General features: G+C 43.2%; 1 protein-coding gene across 2 annotated transcripts in view; it reads right to left on the bottom strand.

Moving 5' to 3' along the window:
* Positions 1-18,895, bottom strand: part of MAPKAP1 (mitogen-activated protein kinase associated protein 1) — a 98,710-nt gene that overhangs the window by 3,319 nt on the left and 76,496 nt on the right. For both annotated transcript variants that reach the window (XM_010566475.1, XM_010566474.1), the window contains 3 exons: positions 16,651-16,791; positions 11,417-11,554; positions 386-483 (listed from right to left, as the gene is read on the bottom strand). In XM_010566475.1, coding sequence (XP_010564777.1) covers positions 386-483; positions 11,417-11,554; positions 16,651-16,791 — 377 coding nt within the window. The remainder of the gene's footprint in view (positions 1-385; positions 484-11,416; positions 11,555-16,650; positions 16,792-18,895) is intronic.

The raw sequence follows: 18,895 nt of genomic DNA, 5'->3' as shown, positions 1-18,895 counted from the left end.
GCAGGGCACCCAACCCTGCGCAGCACCTGCACCTCCGCCAAGACACGGGGCTTGCAGACCATCTCACGTGTCCGGAGGAGGAAACTATCTGGACACAATGAAATTTGGTAGTTTCCTGTGAAATTCCACAGAAAACCGATGTCTCTATTAACCAGAAACTAGTATAAAAGGAAATCTTATACACAAACAGACAGCCTGCTGTATGGCTGTGTGAAAAATGAATAAAATAATAGGCACCAGGCAACTAGCCTGGTAAGTTAAATGCACCTTAGTGGTCCTCAGGCACTGCACTGTTCATGTATTTCCAGAGCCTCTTGAATACTTTCATGTCTAACAAGCGGTAAAACACCCAGGATTTTGGGTCACGTTAAAATTTAATACTCACCTTCAGTACAATTTCATTGACAGTAGCAGCATCTGATTCAAAGTAAAGGTGTTTGTAGTCATGATTGCTTAGATATGTAAGTTTAAATATTGCATGACCTGTAAAGATAAGAAAAAAACTGTTCAGAATATTCCTGTAAAGTTTCAGCAGAGCTTGTGTGCCTGACAGAAGAAAAACACAGATGGTGATCTTAGCATACCATCAGCACAACAGAAGGAAGTAATGAAACGCTGACAGGCTTCTCATGTCATTTCAATTTAAGGCAAGTGGTGGCTTACAGGAGCAGCTGAACTCTATTCAATAAAGTTCGTTTTCCCATCACATCCCCACTGCAGGAAATGCAAAAATCTATCAAATGGCTAGTTAGCTCCCATTCAGCCCAAGACTATATTTCAGTTAAACTACCACATTAGGACTACTTTATGTAACTATTCACTGTATAATCATCACATGCAGAAGATAAGTGTTATATTTAAAATAAAAGGCCAATTAACCCCAGAATCATCACTCCAACAACCTCTCCCCAAAACATCACCCAAACCTACCCAGTTGCTTACAGCAAAGGGGAACATCACCGCTGTAAAATACAAAAGGATGCAGCAACTATGCTACGGAACAGATACTCAAAACCAGGCATCTCCCTTCCTACAAGGAGGACAATCAAAACTGAAGTATAACTGTAATTTCTATCTACATAGCACTTTGCTGGCGGGCTTCACTGCTGCTCAGTCCCAAATGGAGGTTTTAAGTGATTAAATGGACACCAGGTGCTGACAGCCTGGCCAGCCTCTACGGCTGCCTTCGGAGAACAGCACGGGAACTCCTGACCTTTAAAAGTACGGCAGGCGGGATAGGCGGGACGGCTTTAACATAAAGGTCTATATGCAGAACATGTGGGAAGGCAAAATATCCTTCACTTGCATGGATGTTCATGGCTTCAAAATTAAAATTAAGCATATTCTATACATTGTACTTTTCCATCAGTTTTCTCATAATTTATTCAGTTCAAAGGTCAAAGTTAGTAATCCGTAGAGTAAAAGCCACATTACTGTAAATTCAGGTCTTTCCTGGAGGAAAGCTAATTTGAAATCTTATTTACATTATCTAATTCTCCAGATTTCCAAAAAGTGACTGATATATGCTCGGCCAGAAAATTTGAGACGTGAGTATTTTATTGTGGCATGTTAATTAAACACCATTATGATGCACTAATCTGGAATATAAATTCTATATTGAAAAATTGGCTAATAATAATACCCCCCCCCTTTAAATCATTTGAAAAATGATGCCTCTGTGGTACTAAAAATGCGGGAATTCCTAGCAGCGAGCTCATCAGTATGTTAATGCATGCATGCCTGGGTCTGCTTGGGACTGAATTCAGTGTCTTTACAATTCCAAAAGTGCCCCTGCACCATTCCTGGGGATGTGCCACAGCACCGCGCCCCACCAGCTACCACAGTTTTCCTTGGGCATTTAATATTACATGCAGTTACAGAAACAGATTACCAAAAATGAAAATTAAAATGGCACAAAACACGGTCTGGAGGATTCCAACGAGATTCTTTGTTTTGGGTCTTGGAAGTTCGTGGGGTGATTCTTGGCACGCATCAAGGCTCCTTTCACCCGGTTTAGATGTTTCCTTCCACGTTTTCTTCCACCCGAGAAGCCCGCTCTCCCCACGCTGCCCTCCCCTCGCCGGCTGCTCCGGAGGCTCCTGCCCCCGCACGGCTCAGCCGGTGGGAAAGGCTGGGCGGGCTCGGAAAGCGCCAGAAGCCGAGCCCCTCGCTTCCAGCGGAACGGCTCCTTCTCTCCAGGTGGGTTCTCTGCCGGCTCGCTCTCAGTCCGGGCGCAGCGCAGGCAGGGCCACGCACGGCACCCCGGCCACGGCGCCGGCACCCAGCTCGGCCGGGGCTCCGCTGCCCGCCTCCCCCAAGGCGAACATCGACCCGCTCCATGAAGCCAACAGTGCGGGCACTAAACCTCTGGGCGCGTTCATCGCTCACCTGGCGGAGAGCGGGTCGGGTGTGCGGCACTGCGGCCGCGCCGGTAGCAGCAGCACAGCCCGCGTGGGATGCAGGCAGCAGAAAGACCCGGCGTGCCGCCAGCGTGCTCCTCTCGAGCTCTGCTGCCCTGCTGCGCATCGCCCCGCAGAGGTAGGGCACAGAACCACAGAATGAAATATTAAATATGCAAATCAAGCGAGATCACAGCCTCCGTCATGCCTGACGAGGAAACCTTCCCCAGTACCTCTGTCTTTCTTTTAAACCGGCGATCTACTCCTCCTTTCCGGCAGAAGTATTTGTACAGCTGACAGAAGCAGGACGCAGACCTTTATTGCGAGTGCTTATTTTAGGATTGTGAGGAGTCAGCTCTTGCGATGACAGTTAGAGCAACAGATGCCAGTAACAACCCCGACGTGCCATGCAGCAGGAGGCAGAGCTCGCCCAGGGCCGCCCCGTGCCGCGCCAGCACCCCGCCCCCCCTCCGGCAGCCCGGCTGCCGCAGCCAGGCGCTCCCGGTCCCGCCGGTGCGGAGGCTGCTCCAGTCCCTGCCTTTCCGGCAAGGCGCTGGCTGAGCCGCGGACCCGCGCTCCCGCACGGACTCTCGGGAGTCGCAGGGGATGCGGCGCCGCCGCTGAATCCGACGCAAAGCCTGAACGCGCGGCGCCTGCTGCGGTTGTGCACGACCGGCCGTGCAGGCCGCGTAACCCAGTCCTACGTCCTGACGGGCGATTAAGTGGAAAGAAGCTAAGACGACTTTTCTTTAGAAAGCCCCATTACAGCATTATGTTTATGTGCTCCGTGTCCACATTATACTATTTACAGCATGAAATATTAGTTCACTGAAATCATAACTGGCACTTTGCTCTGCTACTATTCTAGCCAGATGGAATTTATGAATTGTGAGATTGATTTCCATTTCCAAGAGTGCTTAAATATGTGATGTACCTCTTTCCAATAGAGCAACACCCTTGACGATTCAGAGATCAATAGGAACTTCCCTGGTTTTATATTTCCATATAAGAATATCATGTAACAAACAGCAGCAGCTCAAGTGGCTTCTACCACACATGATGGCAGAATTAAAACAAATGCAGATACCGCACAAATGGCTTCATTACCATGACTCCTACACGAACAATGGTTTGGTGTCCTTTAGCTTGCGGGTCTGAAACACAAGTGTTCAACTCCAGCAAATGTCAGTGCTGTCTGTCACTGCCCTACACCGAGACCATGCAGAAGTGTATTTAATGTCAGCCACTGCAGCGGATGGCAAGAGTGAACTGAACAGGGGGAAATCTCAATATTTTGCAATCAGAATTAATCAGCTGTGCAACGGAAAATACACGTTATTCCCAACTATGTTTACCTGTTAAAACGTTTATGGAAGGCAAATGAAATGACAGAAACTCATCTGTTATCACAGGCTTTTGTCGTGATGTAGGTACAACCCACAAGGCGAGCTCAGCAAACCTGAGCAGGTTTCGTGCCGCTGCCCCGTGCCAGCCGCGCTCCTGCCGTGCCTCCCCAGCCGGCGCTGGGGCTAACCTCACTGCGACAGCAGGAAAACGACATCCTACCGTCGGTGCCCTTTGGCCTCAGCTCTGAATGCTGATAAATCTTTTCTAACCCTGGAACGCTAATAGGCTCCTGTGTGGTTATACCTGGAGAAAAGCCTACAGCAGACTCAGGCAGAAGGGCAAGATGCTAATTCACTGGAAATTCACCGAGGAGAGCTCATTTACTCTTTCAGCACGATGTCTTAAATTCAACTGTTTGGCATATCTCCTAATATTTAACATTACTATACTGCCAAAAAAGTGAAGGAAGAGGCTACTTACGGCATAACCAATAATTCCTCCAAACCCAGTAGCACAGCCAGATGTAAATCTGCTGCTCGCGTTTCTCCTCTCTGTCTTCCGCAGGTTTGGTGAAACTGTACTCATGCAACCTCCACCCTTGCACTTCATCCCCCCGACTTCTCAGTGTTTCTGTGTTTACGTGCAGCAGGTGAGAAATACTGCTGAATTACAGCTTCCAATTACTGACTAATACGTGCTTATACAGTCGCTGGTAAATCCTGTGCTGATTTCTGCAAGTTACGGTCTTGGAAAATACACAAAAACTTTGCAGTCCACCATACTTCACTTGATACAGGTGAAAAAAATTTTCACTTTTTAATCTAAGTAATAAACTCTTTTTATCAGAGTCTAAAAAAATACACTTTTTGCCTGGAAAACCTTGGAAGGATGTGAATTTGCACAAGAAAAGACAATTTTTTTACCAAATCTGCCAAGACTAGAAATAGCTTTTCTGCTTCCTCTCCCATTCCCCGATTCAGACTGTACCAAAAACCTCTCTTTTGCCAGTGCCACTCTCTAAAACAGCATGCACTGAATTAAATCACTAATTAGATGCAGGATGAAAAGAATATTCATGAATTAGACAAAACAGAAAACAAACACTGGAAAATGCAAATTTATGTTAATTTTTCAATATACCTTGATGATTGCTTTGTCATTACAGGGCCATAAGGCAGAAGTCAACAATTAAGAGTTATTAGTGGAATAAATAGCTAGAGAAAGACCTCTCTGAAGAACAAACCACTTACGGGCATCATTTGACATCACAGATTTTCACCATTTCAGAAATTGTGACTACAACAGGATCAAACCGTGTAACTTCTTCTCACGGACTCAGAAAGGATTACAATGAATTAGAAATATACTAGTAAAAAAGCAAGGAATGATGAAAATAAAATACACACAAACAATGTTTCTATACAAAGGCAAATTTACTTAAACCACTGCATGAAATGGGGTAACCTCTGCTCACCAACCACTGTTATATTTAATCTGAAAGCTTTGGGGAGGGACACTGTTGTTTGAAATCCACATGTGCTACCTCAGAAAAGATGCCGTGACCCTGGAGCAGGGCTTGAAGGTCCTACCAAAATGCAAGCGTTGCATTACCATCAAAGCGCCCATCCTGACAACCTCTAGTAACAAGAAAACGTAAGTTTTCTTCTAGGGGGATGTCACGAGTTACACCACGGCTGCAGCTGGATTATCAGGGATATAGTACCGAGCACAGATTGAACGGGAATATTGTCCTGAGTGTAAAAACGGGGTTAAGCCCATTTTATGCAAGTGATATTTATCCGAGAGATACATATTTTAGAGGTGATGTCTCCTTCAGAGGTAGCGACAGCAGTCAGAGTTATGGATGAAATCCTGACCCCACTGGTATCAGTGGAACCACCGATGAGTTCAGACTGCCTGCCACGCACCTGTAATGGATCTCCTTCAGACCAAGGCATTACTTAAGTGGGAACAAATGATATGAGTGTTAAGGAAAAAAATAACAGTGTTGTCCTGCTGGCTTGCCCCATTCTCTCAGGGAGCAGCATATTTCAGGATCACTTTTCCTACAACTCAGGTCTTTATATTCTACTGTAGGCTAATTAGAAAACATTGGCATTAGTGGATGTCTTGTTTCCAGATGTCCTGAAAGCAAAGTTGCAATTAAAGTGCTGCATACATCCACTTTTATGTCAAATTGTGGTAACTGTTCACACATCTGGACTTTTTTTCCCCCCAAAGCCTTTTGTTTCTTCTTCAAATTATCATCAAAGGCAGAATAGTAATAAAGATTTTTGCAAGAATGGTGAAAATTGAGGTGGAACTCTGGGTTGCCCAAAACCTCTTCACCAGCAACCTTGTTTGGGAAAAAAGATGATAAATAAATCAAAATGCACTAAGCAGTGTTTCCACATGGCAATCGCCTCCTTCATTGCGTCTGCACCTCATCAATCACGCCATTGTCTGCTTGAAAGGCGAGCCTTGTAAATGTCATATCCACTCAAGCCCAAGGAGAAGCGAATCAAAATGCAGCAAGGAGTTTTAATTGGATAGTGTAATTAAACTAAAAAACCCCAGCAGAATAGCTTTGACAGGATAGATGAAGACCCCTTTTAATAGGGCTACAAAACATATTTGTTAAAAGGATGAGGCAATGCACACTCCTGATTGTGCTCCAGAGTACTTTTATGAAAAGGCTGTTCAAGAGGGATGGATTTAATAAGTTGCAGCCACGTCCGTGGGGCAGAGGCAGGAGAGTCTCTCGCAGCGAAGCCGTCCCCAAACCACTGCCTGCTCCTTCAGCCGCGCAGGCAGGTGGACGCGGTTCCCCTCGCTGCCAGACCCCCTCCCTGGTGCAGCACACCCCACGAACTACTGCCGAAACCGCACGGCAGCCCGCGAGCTCCCTGACACCCCCAGCCTTTCGCCGGGGCTCAGCCTGGCCCCCCCAGCCCGGGCACAATCCTGAGCCTGCCACAGAAAATGGTAAACGCAGCAAACCCAAGCGCCATCTGCGCCTTCGCTGCCTTCCCTCTGAGGCATTTAACTGCTCTGCAAACAGCATGTCCACATGCATTTGGACTCATTTCTTTCTGTTACACACTTCGAGATTTCTTTCGCTCCAAGACTGAAGTTTGGGACCATTTTCTCTGCTGAACCTGTTTTTTACCTTTTGAGGAGAATCTGTGATTATTCTCCTATCAAGTATGAATTTTGTTCTATTATTTCCCACACCACATTATTCACAGCGGGAGCATGAATATTAGGAACTACCACACAAGATTTTGTGCACCATTTGCAGAGCACATGGATAATTGTTGCCTCTCTGCTCTGGCTCCACTGCAGGGCTCTGAGCAAACGTGCAACATCTCTATTTAAGCTCCCCAAGCAGCAGGAATCCATGCCTTCCCAATGCCTTCTGTATGTTTTCAGTCCTTTCACAACCCAATAACGAATTCATTGAATTAGTATTACCCAACGTGCATAATCTGGAGGAACTGGATACTGAATTAAAACATCAAATACCTTTAGCTTTAAATGAAAACTACATAAAAGCATTTCAGGCATCACTTTGGCTATCACTTACAGCCAGTATGAATACTGCTAGAAAAGCTATTTTCGTGCAGATGTGGAATTCAATGGGAAAGACTGACTCGTGTAGCAACATCAATCAAAACGTCGGCTCCGCTGGCAGCTCTCGACAGTAAGGCAGGTTCAAAGGTCGCAGGATAAAGAAAAAGCCAAGCTCTGGTTCAGCTCTAATATCTCCTCGCTAGAAGTCTTGCAAAGGTACCTACCCCCCTTCTGTACTAGGCGGCTTTCATTAATCTTCTTGCCATCTTTTTTAACTAGTCATGCAGAACCGCTCGATAGCGAGACATATAATGGGGAGGCCCTGTGCCTATTACCAGGTTAACACTCTGTTAAGCCCCAGTGCAACAATGGAATAAGAATTTAAAGGAAATCTTAAGCTGCAGGGTGCAAAGCAAGCAATTAAATTACAAACTGAAGTTACCAATGTACTCCGTGACCTACAGCACACCTTTGTTTAGACTACCTTAATATTAAGGATATTTTGACCTAGCAGCTGAGAAGTATCTGCTTTATTAAAACAAAAAAAGGCAGAAAAAGGATCACAGAGAACGTTTCTTCAGCGTTTCAAGAAAATTATCAAAGAAATCCGCTTTCTGCAGCTACCATAAAATACACATGAATGGAAGAACCCCACGTATTTTGAAAACTGTAAGTCTGCCCAACTGATTAGCCTCAGTGCCACTGAAAGGCCTTCCCTGAGGTTTGCTCACCCCTCCATGCACCAGCGCCGGCTCAGCGCTCCCGCGGTGCAGATGCCGAGGCAGCCTGGTAGCCCCGGCCCTCGGAAGGGATGGCCACGATGCATCCATCACAGCCGCGCTTCGTCCACAGTGCACTTTGTAAAAAGGCAGTGGTCAGTGACACTGAAGTTTCTCCTTTGTCCAAGTAATGTAAGAGACATTAACAGAATCAGATTTCCTTTAAATTACACTATTGCAAAGGGATATAATTGTATTAAACGTATTATGTTGCTTCCTTAAGACTTTATATTATGTACACTTAATTGAGATATAAAGCTCTTTTCAGCTATAAAAATGACAACTACTTTATTAAGGCTTAAATCTTATTTCTCAATGATAGGATGCTTCCTTTCAAGATTCAAAACATTCAGAATCTCTCGTGATAATCAGACCGAACCTGATTTAAACAAGCCGTTTATAACACAGTGTTTTCAGGTTCTAATGGCATTTGATCGAGCCAGCAGGGCCATTACCTCTTCCCTCTGCCTAAATTCAGGGAGTCTGATTTAATTTACAAATAAACATTCAAATGCTCACCCAGGCCTACTACAAGGGCAAACAAAAATCATCAGCCATTCCTGCCTACAATAACCACACTAAAGGCAAATCAGATGCCAAAGCTTTCTATTTTCATCTTCTGTTTTCACTGAACACAGCTATAAGTTCTGCGAACTCACAGCACAGGAAAGCTTCAGCCCCATCCAGAACAACTCCGAGTCCATCTGTAAATATTCACAGCACATCATCTCTGAAGTTGTTGAGTCCTTTAACACTCACACAAGTGCCACTACAGCTTTGCTGCATGAACCTGTCTTTTCAGAGAAAACTAACAGAAAATAAGCATGAGGCTCTCCACTGTACTGAAACACAATTTCTGTTTTTACGTTTCTGCAGAAAAGTACCAGTAAAAACTCTGAAATCTCTTTAATCTGCAGAAAGTAAGGGCTAACTGAATATTAAAACGTGTTAATTACTACGTTCAGAGGAACAATTGTTGCAGAAACCTCCAGCTATACTGATCACGGTGATGAAACTCCACTCCCAACACCCCTTCCCCTTACTAAAGAGTAAGGTCACATTTGTAGGCTCCTGCAAATCCTTCACCTCAGAATTCCAAGAAGTCAGTCTACCAAAGCAGCACTCAACTTTATTATAATCCCAACTGCCAGTGTCTAGGAAAGGCAGGCAGCTTAATAAAACATACACTGTATTTTCACCCGGTGTAACTGTACAAGCACTGTTACATGTGCAGAACACTTCTGAAAGACGAGATGGAGCATGTTTGTGTTACAGGAGATAAAAACATGAAAACAAAACATACTGCAGAACTCAAAGACCTTATCTTTACTCAACTTCTCTTTCTTTGCAATAATTCATTCAAGGAAGATCCGGGAATAATTTTTGATGCAAACTGCTACAAACATATATCACTATGCCGATAAAAATCACAGGCAAAACTTGTGAAATACAGTGAGTTTCATTCCTTTATGCTACTAAAATAACTTTTTTCCATTTAACATTCAAGAGATACTGATCTGCTGTTAAGAGTTCCCCAAAATGTATCATTCTGAGATGTCACACTAAAAGTCTCTTCTACTGGCCTAAAATAATGACTTTTGGAACATCTTTAGTGAATCGGGAAGAGGTCAGCAGATTTCAGGAGGAATTATTTTCTCCTTTTGGAACTATGCTGAACACTTATTTAACAGGAGAAGTTTATGACAGCCACGTGAAAATGAGTAAATAAAAAACCTCAGTATCATAAAGGTTGCCTTTGTCGTAACTTGTCAGCGCACGTCCCAAAGTGACCACGATTCTTCATTCAACAGTCTCCATGTGAAGGTACTGCCCTTCCACCGCTGGACTCTATTTGGGGGTTGAAATTCTGTCCCTTATTTCCCCCTGGGTTGGCAGGCTTTGGGTACAAACGTAATTTCCTACAGCAGCAGGTGCTGCCTCTGGGGCTGAGGAGCCCCATCCCCTGCAGGATGCAGTTCTGGAGGTGTTCGGGACAGCTTGAAGGTCTCAGACCATCGTGTTAACAGGGACGCGAGCTGGAAACCTCGTGTTTCAAGGCTGGCTTTTCAGATACAGCCCCGTTTTCTGGGCACAATTTTACCACCACAGGTGTTTGCATTCAGAATGAAATGTGGCTACAAACCCAGAGGTGTTAATATATGTACAAGCGCAAAACCACACCCTGAACTATAAAGACAACTGTTATATGTTTTGGACTGCCTGGTCATTAGGGAAGTCTCTCCTTGGGACCATGCCTTCTCAAGGACCATGAAATCTTGCTGAAGAGACAGAAAAGGAAGACAATGACTGGACTAAGAACACGGAAGTAGGAAGGGGTAATGAAGGGGAGAAGGATAGAGTTCAATAATTGCTGATAAAATCTGTGGCAGCCATAAATTTACTCTTCCAAGAGAATTCAACAGATCATTACCTCTGTAAATATGTATCACATAATTCTCCCTCTCTGTCACCTTGCAGATAAGTACTTAATACTTAGCATCCCTACCCTGCAAAAGCACAAGTGTAATAAAATCCACCTGAGCTTTTGAACCGCAGTTACTTTTTGATAGTAGATAGTTACATTTTGGCACCACCAGGAGACATTGCCCAATTCCCCCAGGGCCTATCTTGTGCTTTTTAAAACAAATTTTACAGATACAGACTCTCATTACTCCACTGATACAACAAGCAAAAGCACTTGGCTTTTGAAGCTGTGCTCTCAACGTAGCAAACTTTGACCTCTTGATGACGACTGGCTCAACTGGGATGTCCAACCAGTCCTCCAGTTAGCTTAGCTATCACTGCTGGATAGGCACGGTCACTGCTTTCCTGAAACTGAACTCTCAGAGTGGCATGTTGTAATCCTGGTGACCCTGCAGCCACAGCTGAAGCAAATATAGACCGCGCTGATACTTACTGCGTGTCCGAGATCCTCAACTGCACCTAAGAAATTGTTTAAAACCAGTCTGGATGTTAAGAAGTTCAAAAAAAATTGGAATTATGTTGAAACATGTATTTCACTACTGTGCTAGAGACCACCTAGGCAAAGCCAGTGTTTCCTTGGTATGACACTATTAGCAGCTACTGATAGTGGGCAAGAAACACTCTTAATGATGCCATTAGCTGTAAGCAGCATTAAAAAGACACTCATAAAATGTGTTGTGTTCTCTATAACAGAATCGAGTCAGATTAAAAACATCCTATAATGAATAAAATACACCTATAGAAAGAAAAGGACATGGTAGCAATAATTCTTTGGACATCTAGCACATACAGGGAGGCAGAGAAGAGAGAACATAAATAAAAAGGACTACTCACTTGGGCTTTTTTCTTCCGCAAGGTCACAGGCACAGAGGAGTTCAGAATCGATTGAAATGGGTTTCTGCTTAATCCAAAACTTAGTGCTGGCCTTCTGATTAGTAACGGGGTCTATCTCTACCTTGTCTCCAGAAATACCTGAGATGAGAAAGAATAGAGCGCCACAATAGTGATCAGTTTAAGCGATTTCATATCAGCCGTTTGACACACTTTATAAATCTTAAATGGGATGAAAGTATATTGCCCTTTTGGGCTTTTTGAAAGCACAGGAGCTTTTGAAACCAAAAGCAAATGGTTATCAAACTGCATCGATAATCTGCATTTTATTCTCCTGTATAAGCATACCAACAAGAAAGAAATACCACAGAAAAAATTCTTCCCAACACATACAGAGCTCTACTGGAAGCAGTAGCTACATGAGCTGCAAGATTTATAAAAAGATACTGCTAGTTTTTCAGTCACCACTGTTATATGCAATAGGCAGTATCACACACCGTCCCTGTTCTATCTCCTATACAGCATATACACTATATCCTCTATACGAGAGGACAACACCCCTTCGCAGCGTTACAGAAACGCTCTTTGTGTTACCCAGATACTCATAAACAAAGACATCCAGTCCCAGCGATCCTGTGCGTTTTTACACTGCTGGCATTTTAAAGCCAGCTCTAATTAGGCTGCTTTGAAAGCAAGCTGAGGATTTGTGTAGCTCCTGGCACGGGCGCCAGGCCCCGCTTCCCAACACGGGCTTCCCCAGATGGCTGGCGCTCCGCTCCTGCTGCGCGTAGGCTGACCTGGATACGGCGCGCTGCCGCACGCGAATCCTGCGGCGGACCTTTTGCGAGCGAGAGGAGAAAATTCCTCCATCGTCCCTCCGCGCGTTATCCCCGAAGCCGTGCAAGAACAGCCTTTCCAGCGGGACGCTGCCGGGGCAGGCTGCGGGCTAACGGCGTGCTGGAACCAGCCCGGGACGCTCGCTGTAATTTATAGCGGTCTTCGTCGCAGTATTGCGAAGAGAAAGCCCTGCTACACCGCGCTGATGAACAGAAGCTCATTGTTCAGTAGCTGTTGACATGACCGAACAAACTTCCCAGCATGCTTTTTACATCAAGAAGTGTGGAGCCTTAAAAATAATTGCATTTCTTCAGTCATGAGTTATTGGTGAAGCTCATGAGAAAGCGACAAAAGGAAGCCATACAGGAAAAAAGTATTTAAAGATCATTTAACTCTTGCATCTCTGGAAAAACAGCAGAGATAACCTTTTCCCTCTTGAGGCTTTTGGCTGTGATGCTTTCAAATACATTACGCTTGGCTCATCTGAAGCACAAGAAAACCGAAAGAGGCTAATGATAAAACTTTTAAGAGATGTGACAAAATAAAAGTAAGATGCCACGCACATAACGGCTCTCCCAAGCCCCCCACATTTAACTCAGTATTTCTTAAAGTCTGGTCATAGCTGCAGAATTTGCAAACCACCTTCATTTGTATTTTATGCAACCCTAAAATCAAAGCATACAGAGAGCAAGGAGCAGATACCTACCCAGCGGGCTTCTTGCTGCACTCCTTTCCACTAAGACAAGGTTACCTTCATTTTAACCCTGGCCATTATGGTTAAGTTGTAATAACGCCACCAGCCCCCTCCCCCCTTCTATTAATACAAGAATGCGCTTTGTCATTAAACATACGTCACATCAGAGAGATCACATTTCAATTAAGCATTGTATCAAGAGTCCAATTAACACAAGGACTGCTAGAACTGGGTAATTTGAGCAGGCTGATGCTGTATCTGGAGCCCATTTTGTTTTGTAATTTAATTTTGGACAGATTATTTAAAATCGGCATTGTTATTTCACTGCAATAGTTAATTATTCAAAATGGAATTTTCTGTAGTTTAAGGAAAATACGCAAAGTTGATGGGGCAAGTTCTTATTTTCTCACTGAAAAAAGTCAAGGCAAGTTCTAAAAATAAAGGTGCAAATTCTTTGTGTGCGAGGGTTGTTCCCCATCCCTTCCTCTAAAAATGTCACCCCTGAAAATATCCTTAAAAAATTTACACTGTATGGTCCTGCAACTTCAGAATTCACAGTCAGTCAATATTGCTAATGCACCTTGTTAATTTGATAGGATTTGTCAGGTAACTCCACTGGAAAATTATATAAAACTGTTCCAGATGAACAGATGATAGTGACATGAATTAAAGTGATAGAACAATAGTGGAATATAAACCAGAAATGACACCCAAAGTGGCTGTTGATTTATTGCCATCCTGAGTTTGGTTCTGGGCTTCCATGTATATTAGTGCTACAAATCTGGGTCCATTTAGCAGAGAGATGCTCATACATACATCACCAGCTCCTGCTCCAAGCCAAGGTCACTCCCCATTGCATCAATCTTTTCAGCAGAGGCTACTTCACCAAGCATGGATTTTGTAACCATCTCAGATGTAACAGACTTCCTCCTCTTTCATCTTTTTTTTATCATGTAAAATACACTTTAACTTCTATTATTTTTATCTGCAAATTGTTGCTGTATACTTCATCCATTATTTCTGTATCTCGACATCACTGGCTTAAGCTCACACACATCCAAAGAGCACATTGACAAAGAATGTTGTCTTTTTTGTGTTATTGTTCTCACAATCTGTATGTGTTGAAACCTAAAATCAAAACAGTATTATGTATGTGGCTTCTTCAGTCTCTGTATTGCAGCACAAATTAGTCATACTCAAAAAACAAGTAAAAACGCTTCTTCTACTATTTTTTTAAATTCATTCATTTTATCAAAAGAAATGTCATCGATGTATTAGTCCAGTAACACCGTTCTGTTCTTGCTTCCTTTGTTGGGGTCTGCAACTGCCCCCCCCCCCTTTCTGAAATATTTGCCAGCAGTAATTTTCCAAGACAATACGCTTCTTTTAGTTTTGCTAATGTGGTACAAAAGCAAATGTGTCTTATTCCTTCACAACATGACAGAACCTTTGTAAAAATGTTGAGAGTACTACTGTACGTGCATTACACTGTAATATGAGCTAAAACATAAAACCCCAGACCTTAAACTGCTACGGCTAAAGCTTTCCACTGTAATAAAATCATCAGTCAAAAGGTGGTCATTCCTCCCATGGTCATTTACGTATTGCTTTTTAATATAGAAGAACTAAGCACAATGTCGAGAAGATTGAGCTTACTCCAGTATTTTCGGTAAACTTTGCCTCGGATTCAACGACCAGGCCTCCAAACAGCTAAACTGTTTCAAAAAGTACCGGTATGCAAACCGTAATTCACAAACATAGCTCACGCTGTTCTATACAACTGAAATAAAATCCAATACAGAACCTATTCAAATTCAATGACGTGTATGTCTTACAATGTCAGAGCAAAGCACAGGGAGTGGAGATGAGCTACGCTGAGTGTTTTCTCCACCACGTCTGGGTTCTGTCACATGTAAAAATCCTTCCGTGTGAAGCCTGGGAAACTGGGACTCACCCCCAAACCCACACGGATATTTTCATTGCAACCACTGTACCGTATTTCAGCTAGCCTGACAGCCGATATGCTCCTGCACAGCTACCGACATCATCAATACTGTCAATAAGGAGCAAAGGAATGATTTTGGATTCTCGGTGTCCTCTAGAAAAACCGTCGCTTTGCTACAGCTGCGATATAAAACTGATGACATAAAAATGCTACAGAGAAAAGTCTTTGCAACTAGCCATCATTAAACTGACACAAAATAGCTCCCAAACCACAGTTACTGATGAGCGATGGAAAAAAAAAATTAGACATAGTATTTTACATTTCAGATTGTATGGAGCAGTCTGTCACTCACAGAAGATGAACATATTAACACTCAGCAGCCCTAATCCAAATAGCACCTCAATGCTTATTTTACCAGTATTGCTCTTTTAATATCTTAAAAAAAATTCAGGAGAAGCCCCAGCAACATACACTTATTTTGACTTTATTTAAAGGTTTTGATGTTGTACATTTGCCCAAACTTTGAATATCCCACTGTGGTTTTCTTTGATTTAAAGAAAAATTAGATTATAAAAATCACATTGTCAGCGTACTGCCATCAAAAATATACAAGTTCACAGATTGTTATAAAAGGGAAATTTTATGGTCCTTACACTACTGGACAGGGTCAGCTCCTTCACTGCTACACAAGTTAAGCCATTTGTTTCATTTAACAGCTATTCTCCCTTAACCATTTATCTTTAGTGATCTGTCATGACCTTTTCAAGCTCTCATTTCTGACACTTTCCAGATACAGTGAGTCAAACTTCACTGGAAGCAAACTATCACACCCAGATAGTTTGCTCAAAAGCAGAAAACATGCCCAGCGCTGTCCTGCTTCAGCACCAGCATATAAATCCTTCCTTAACAAGACAGTTCAAAATAAACTAAGAAAGCCTCTTCTGTAAAAATGAGAGACATATACTTTTATGTGTGCTTAAGGATGGAAGAACGAAGAGACTGTAGTGACAATAATACAGGAACTCATATAGTTTAACAATTCTACTGAATTCTACAGAATAAATGTATTTTGTAAACATTACAGCACTTAATATTTTACTGCTGAATCATTTCTTTATGGAAGGTATTTGCAGGCATGTCACAGGTCACCTACCAATGCATCATTAATCAAATTTTCACAATTTAAACACAAAGATAAAAAGCCATTCAATCATTTTAAAACGGTAATGGGGCTTTTATAATTCAAGATTCTGTCATCCCTTGGCCTTCGGGTTTTCAAAAGCATTCAAAAAGCTAATAAGGACAATATAAAACCTTTAGAGAATGCTACTTTTATTTTGTTCCACCTCAAATTTCCACTTGGTCATTAAAATCCTTCAGTCTCAGAAAAGGAAAAACCTACCCATTCCTAATTTTGCATAGCCTCATTTAAAAATAACAAAACAGTTGGCAAGAAGCTTTCCATTAGGAAGTCCAAATTAAAAAAAAGAGATGAGGTCATTAAATAATGGCCTTCTTTCAGAAGAAACATGTGCTAGCTGATTGTGGGTAATAAAAATACTGAAGTATTTTCAACTGAAAGCAATTTTTTTCAACTGCTGAAATGCTAGCAACACTTTCAAGTGATATGCTCCACAATAAAATAGACCAACATGATAATGACTGCTTTAAAAATGTCCGAGATAGACAGTTAGCTATTAGAGATGGCCAAAGGTTTGAACCGTTCCATTTTCCTAAGCGTTATAGTACGGATTGATTTACCTAACTGAACATCAGTGGTGAATCGAAGCCTATGGATCATGCTGACTTTGAAGGACTTGTAATGGTGGCTACTGAGCATGTCCTGCACTGTAGCTATATCGATCTGAGGGTCCTCCTCCGAGACCTCTTCTCCTCTTGAACCTGCAAAACAAGCCAACAATAATGAACGAGAAGTTTAAAATACAGCATACGATTCAGCTAGCACGTAACTATGGCTGTGACGTCTGCAGCTGCAGATGGCTTTTAAAGAAAGAACAAAACGTCTCTGGGAAGAGGAAATTCTCACCCTCCATTCAAAGACAAAATCACTAATTCATTAAGGACATTACGAGACACGTTTGCATCCCACACGAAGACCAGCGCAACGTCCCAGCGGCAGATTCTGCCATCGCATGAGCCACCCCCGGACCGCAGACATCCCCGGGGGCTGGCCCGGTGGGGTCCCCTCCGGGACACCCACAGCCTGTCACCCCAGGAAGGTGCCCGGCGAAGGGGGGGCCTGTCCCCAGCCAGTGCAGCATTTGCAGGTGCCGCCCTCGACAGACGCACAAGCACAGCTCTCCCGTGCTTCGGCATCACCCCACATGGGACGCGAGGCTGGCGTCTTGCTGCAGCGCTGGCAACACCTCGGGCTCTCTGATCTCAGCCCTGCAGCGCCGAAGCTGCGCTTTATTTACTGATTAGTATTCTCATTACTACTGCAGGTACTGGCTTTATAAAAGGTAACATCTCATTAAGCCAAAATGCCAATTACTGAAAAAATATAACGCACTTTAAAGATTTTTTACATTTTATGACGTTGGATTAACACCAATTTAAACATTACTATAATGCGATATATAATTTTGCACAGAGTAATTTCTATGCCAGCTGCTAATAAAGCATCTCAGCTCTAAATGATCATTCAGATGCTGTTAGATAAAGTGGTATAAATATGTTTGAAAACTGATTTAGCTTCTTACAGAAGATACTGAAGAATGACACATTTTGTTTAATATCCCAGCTAATGTAGTCCTAAAAGCTGAATCAACTGCCAGTTCAGAGTACTAAATTTGCTGCAGGAGATTAATGAAAACTTTATATTTTGCTGAAATTTTAATAATGGGAAGATGAGATGATGGAATTTTAGTACAGGTCTTAAAGATCCAGCAAAGCAGGCTAAGAACTTGTCAGATATTTTTGTATTAATTTTGTTCGAGACTTGCAGAGTTGGAGCAGCCCCAACACTAACACCTCCCACACTGACCTTTCCCTCTGGGGATGTACATTCCCACCCCGTCTGGGGACCTCAGCTCGCAGGGAAGCTACGGCCAGTTTCCACATTTTGGCCCCGATGACAAGGGGACTGTTTGCCAGGACAGGCTACAGCTCCCAGGGGAGGAAAACCCCGGCGCTCGTCTCAGACACACGCTGTTGATGCAGAAGCAGGCTCCCTTTTAACAGGGTAATTTAGAGTTGCAGAAGTACACGCCGTTTGCTTCAGCAAGGGAAACTGTCGGGGTGGTGGCCATAAGCGGCACAAACATAGGCGAGAAAGAAGAAAAACCCCAGCTGAGCACAGAGCGTTTTTCCTGCTGGCTGAAAGCATTCCCTTTTCTATCAGATAATTCAGTAACAAATGTCACTGCTTATGATAAATACCTTTCATGTCTGTATCGAAGTAAGGTTAGCATTTGCTGTTAAATGAGTCAAAATACATGTTGAGAGCGTAAAGCAGGAGATGCACGTTTCACAGACGTTAGTCACATAAGCTTTCCACCCAGCGCACAGCAGAGCGGGCGAGAGTGTTGCCCACTCCCCACCGCACACACAACCTGGGACCTTTCTTTGGGGAAGGGGGACAGCGAAGGGTTAAGCTACAAATTGGGATGTGCCATTTGACTTGAAAGAATTCCAAAAATCAAATGAAACAGTCTACCTGTGAATTTATGCAGAGCCATCTTAACATTGCAACCACTCTATGCTCCAGAATGACAAGATAAATTGTAATGGCTCCTTCAGAGACATTACAATGTATTTTGTCAAAGACCCCTGTGTTAATGTCTCTATACTATGGATTATCATAATGTATCATGTCAAACCCTCATGCTGCAGTACTTCAAAGATACACTGAGATACGTCAAACTTTTTGGTGCACTTAAAAGCATCTTGAAACACTGTGGCCCGGCGGTGCCTGAAAGCAAAGCAGGAGGATGGCAATGGCACTGCCGCCCTGCCGTCGGGAGCGAACCGGGACCCTCCTCCA

Source organism: Haliaeetus leucocephalus, unplaced genomic scaffold, assembly GCF_000737465.1.
Source record: "Haliaeetus leucocephalus isolate CR32 unplaced genomic scaffold, Haliaeetus_leucocephalus-4.0 Scaffold212, whole genome shotgun sequence".
NCBI lineage: Eukaryota > Metazoa > Chordata > Aves > Accipitriformes > Accipitridae > Haliaeetus > Haliaeetus leucocephalus.
The sequence above is the reverse complement of the archived record's forward strand: the minus strand, read 5'-3'. Positions and strand labels throughout refer to the sequence as shown.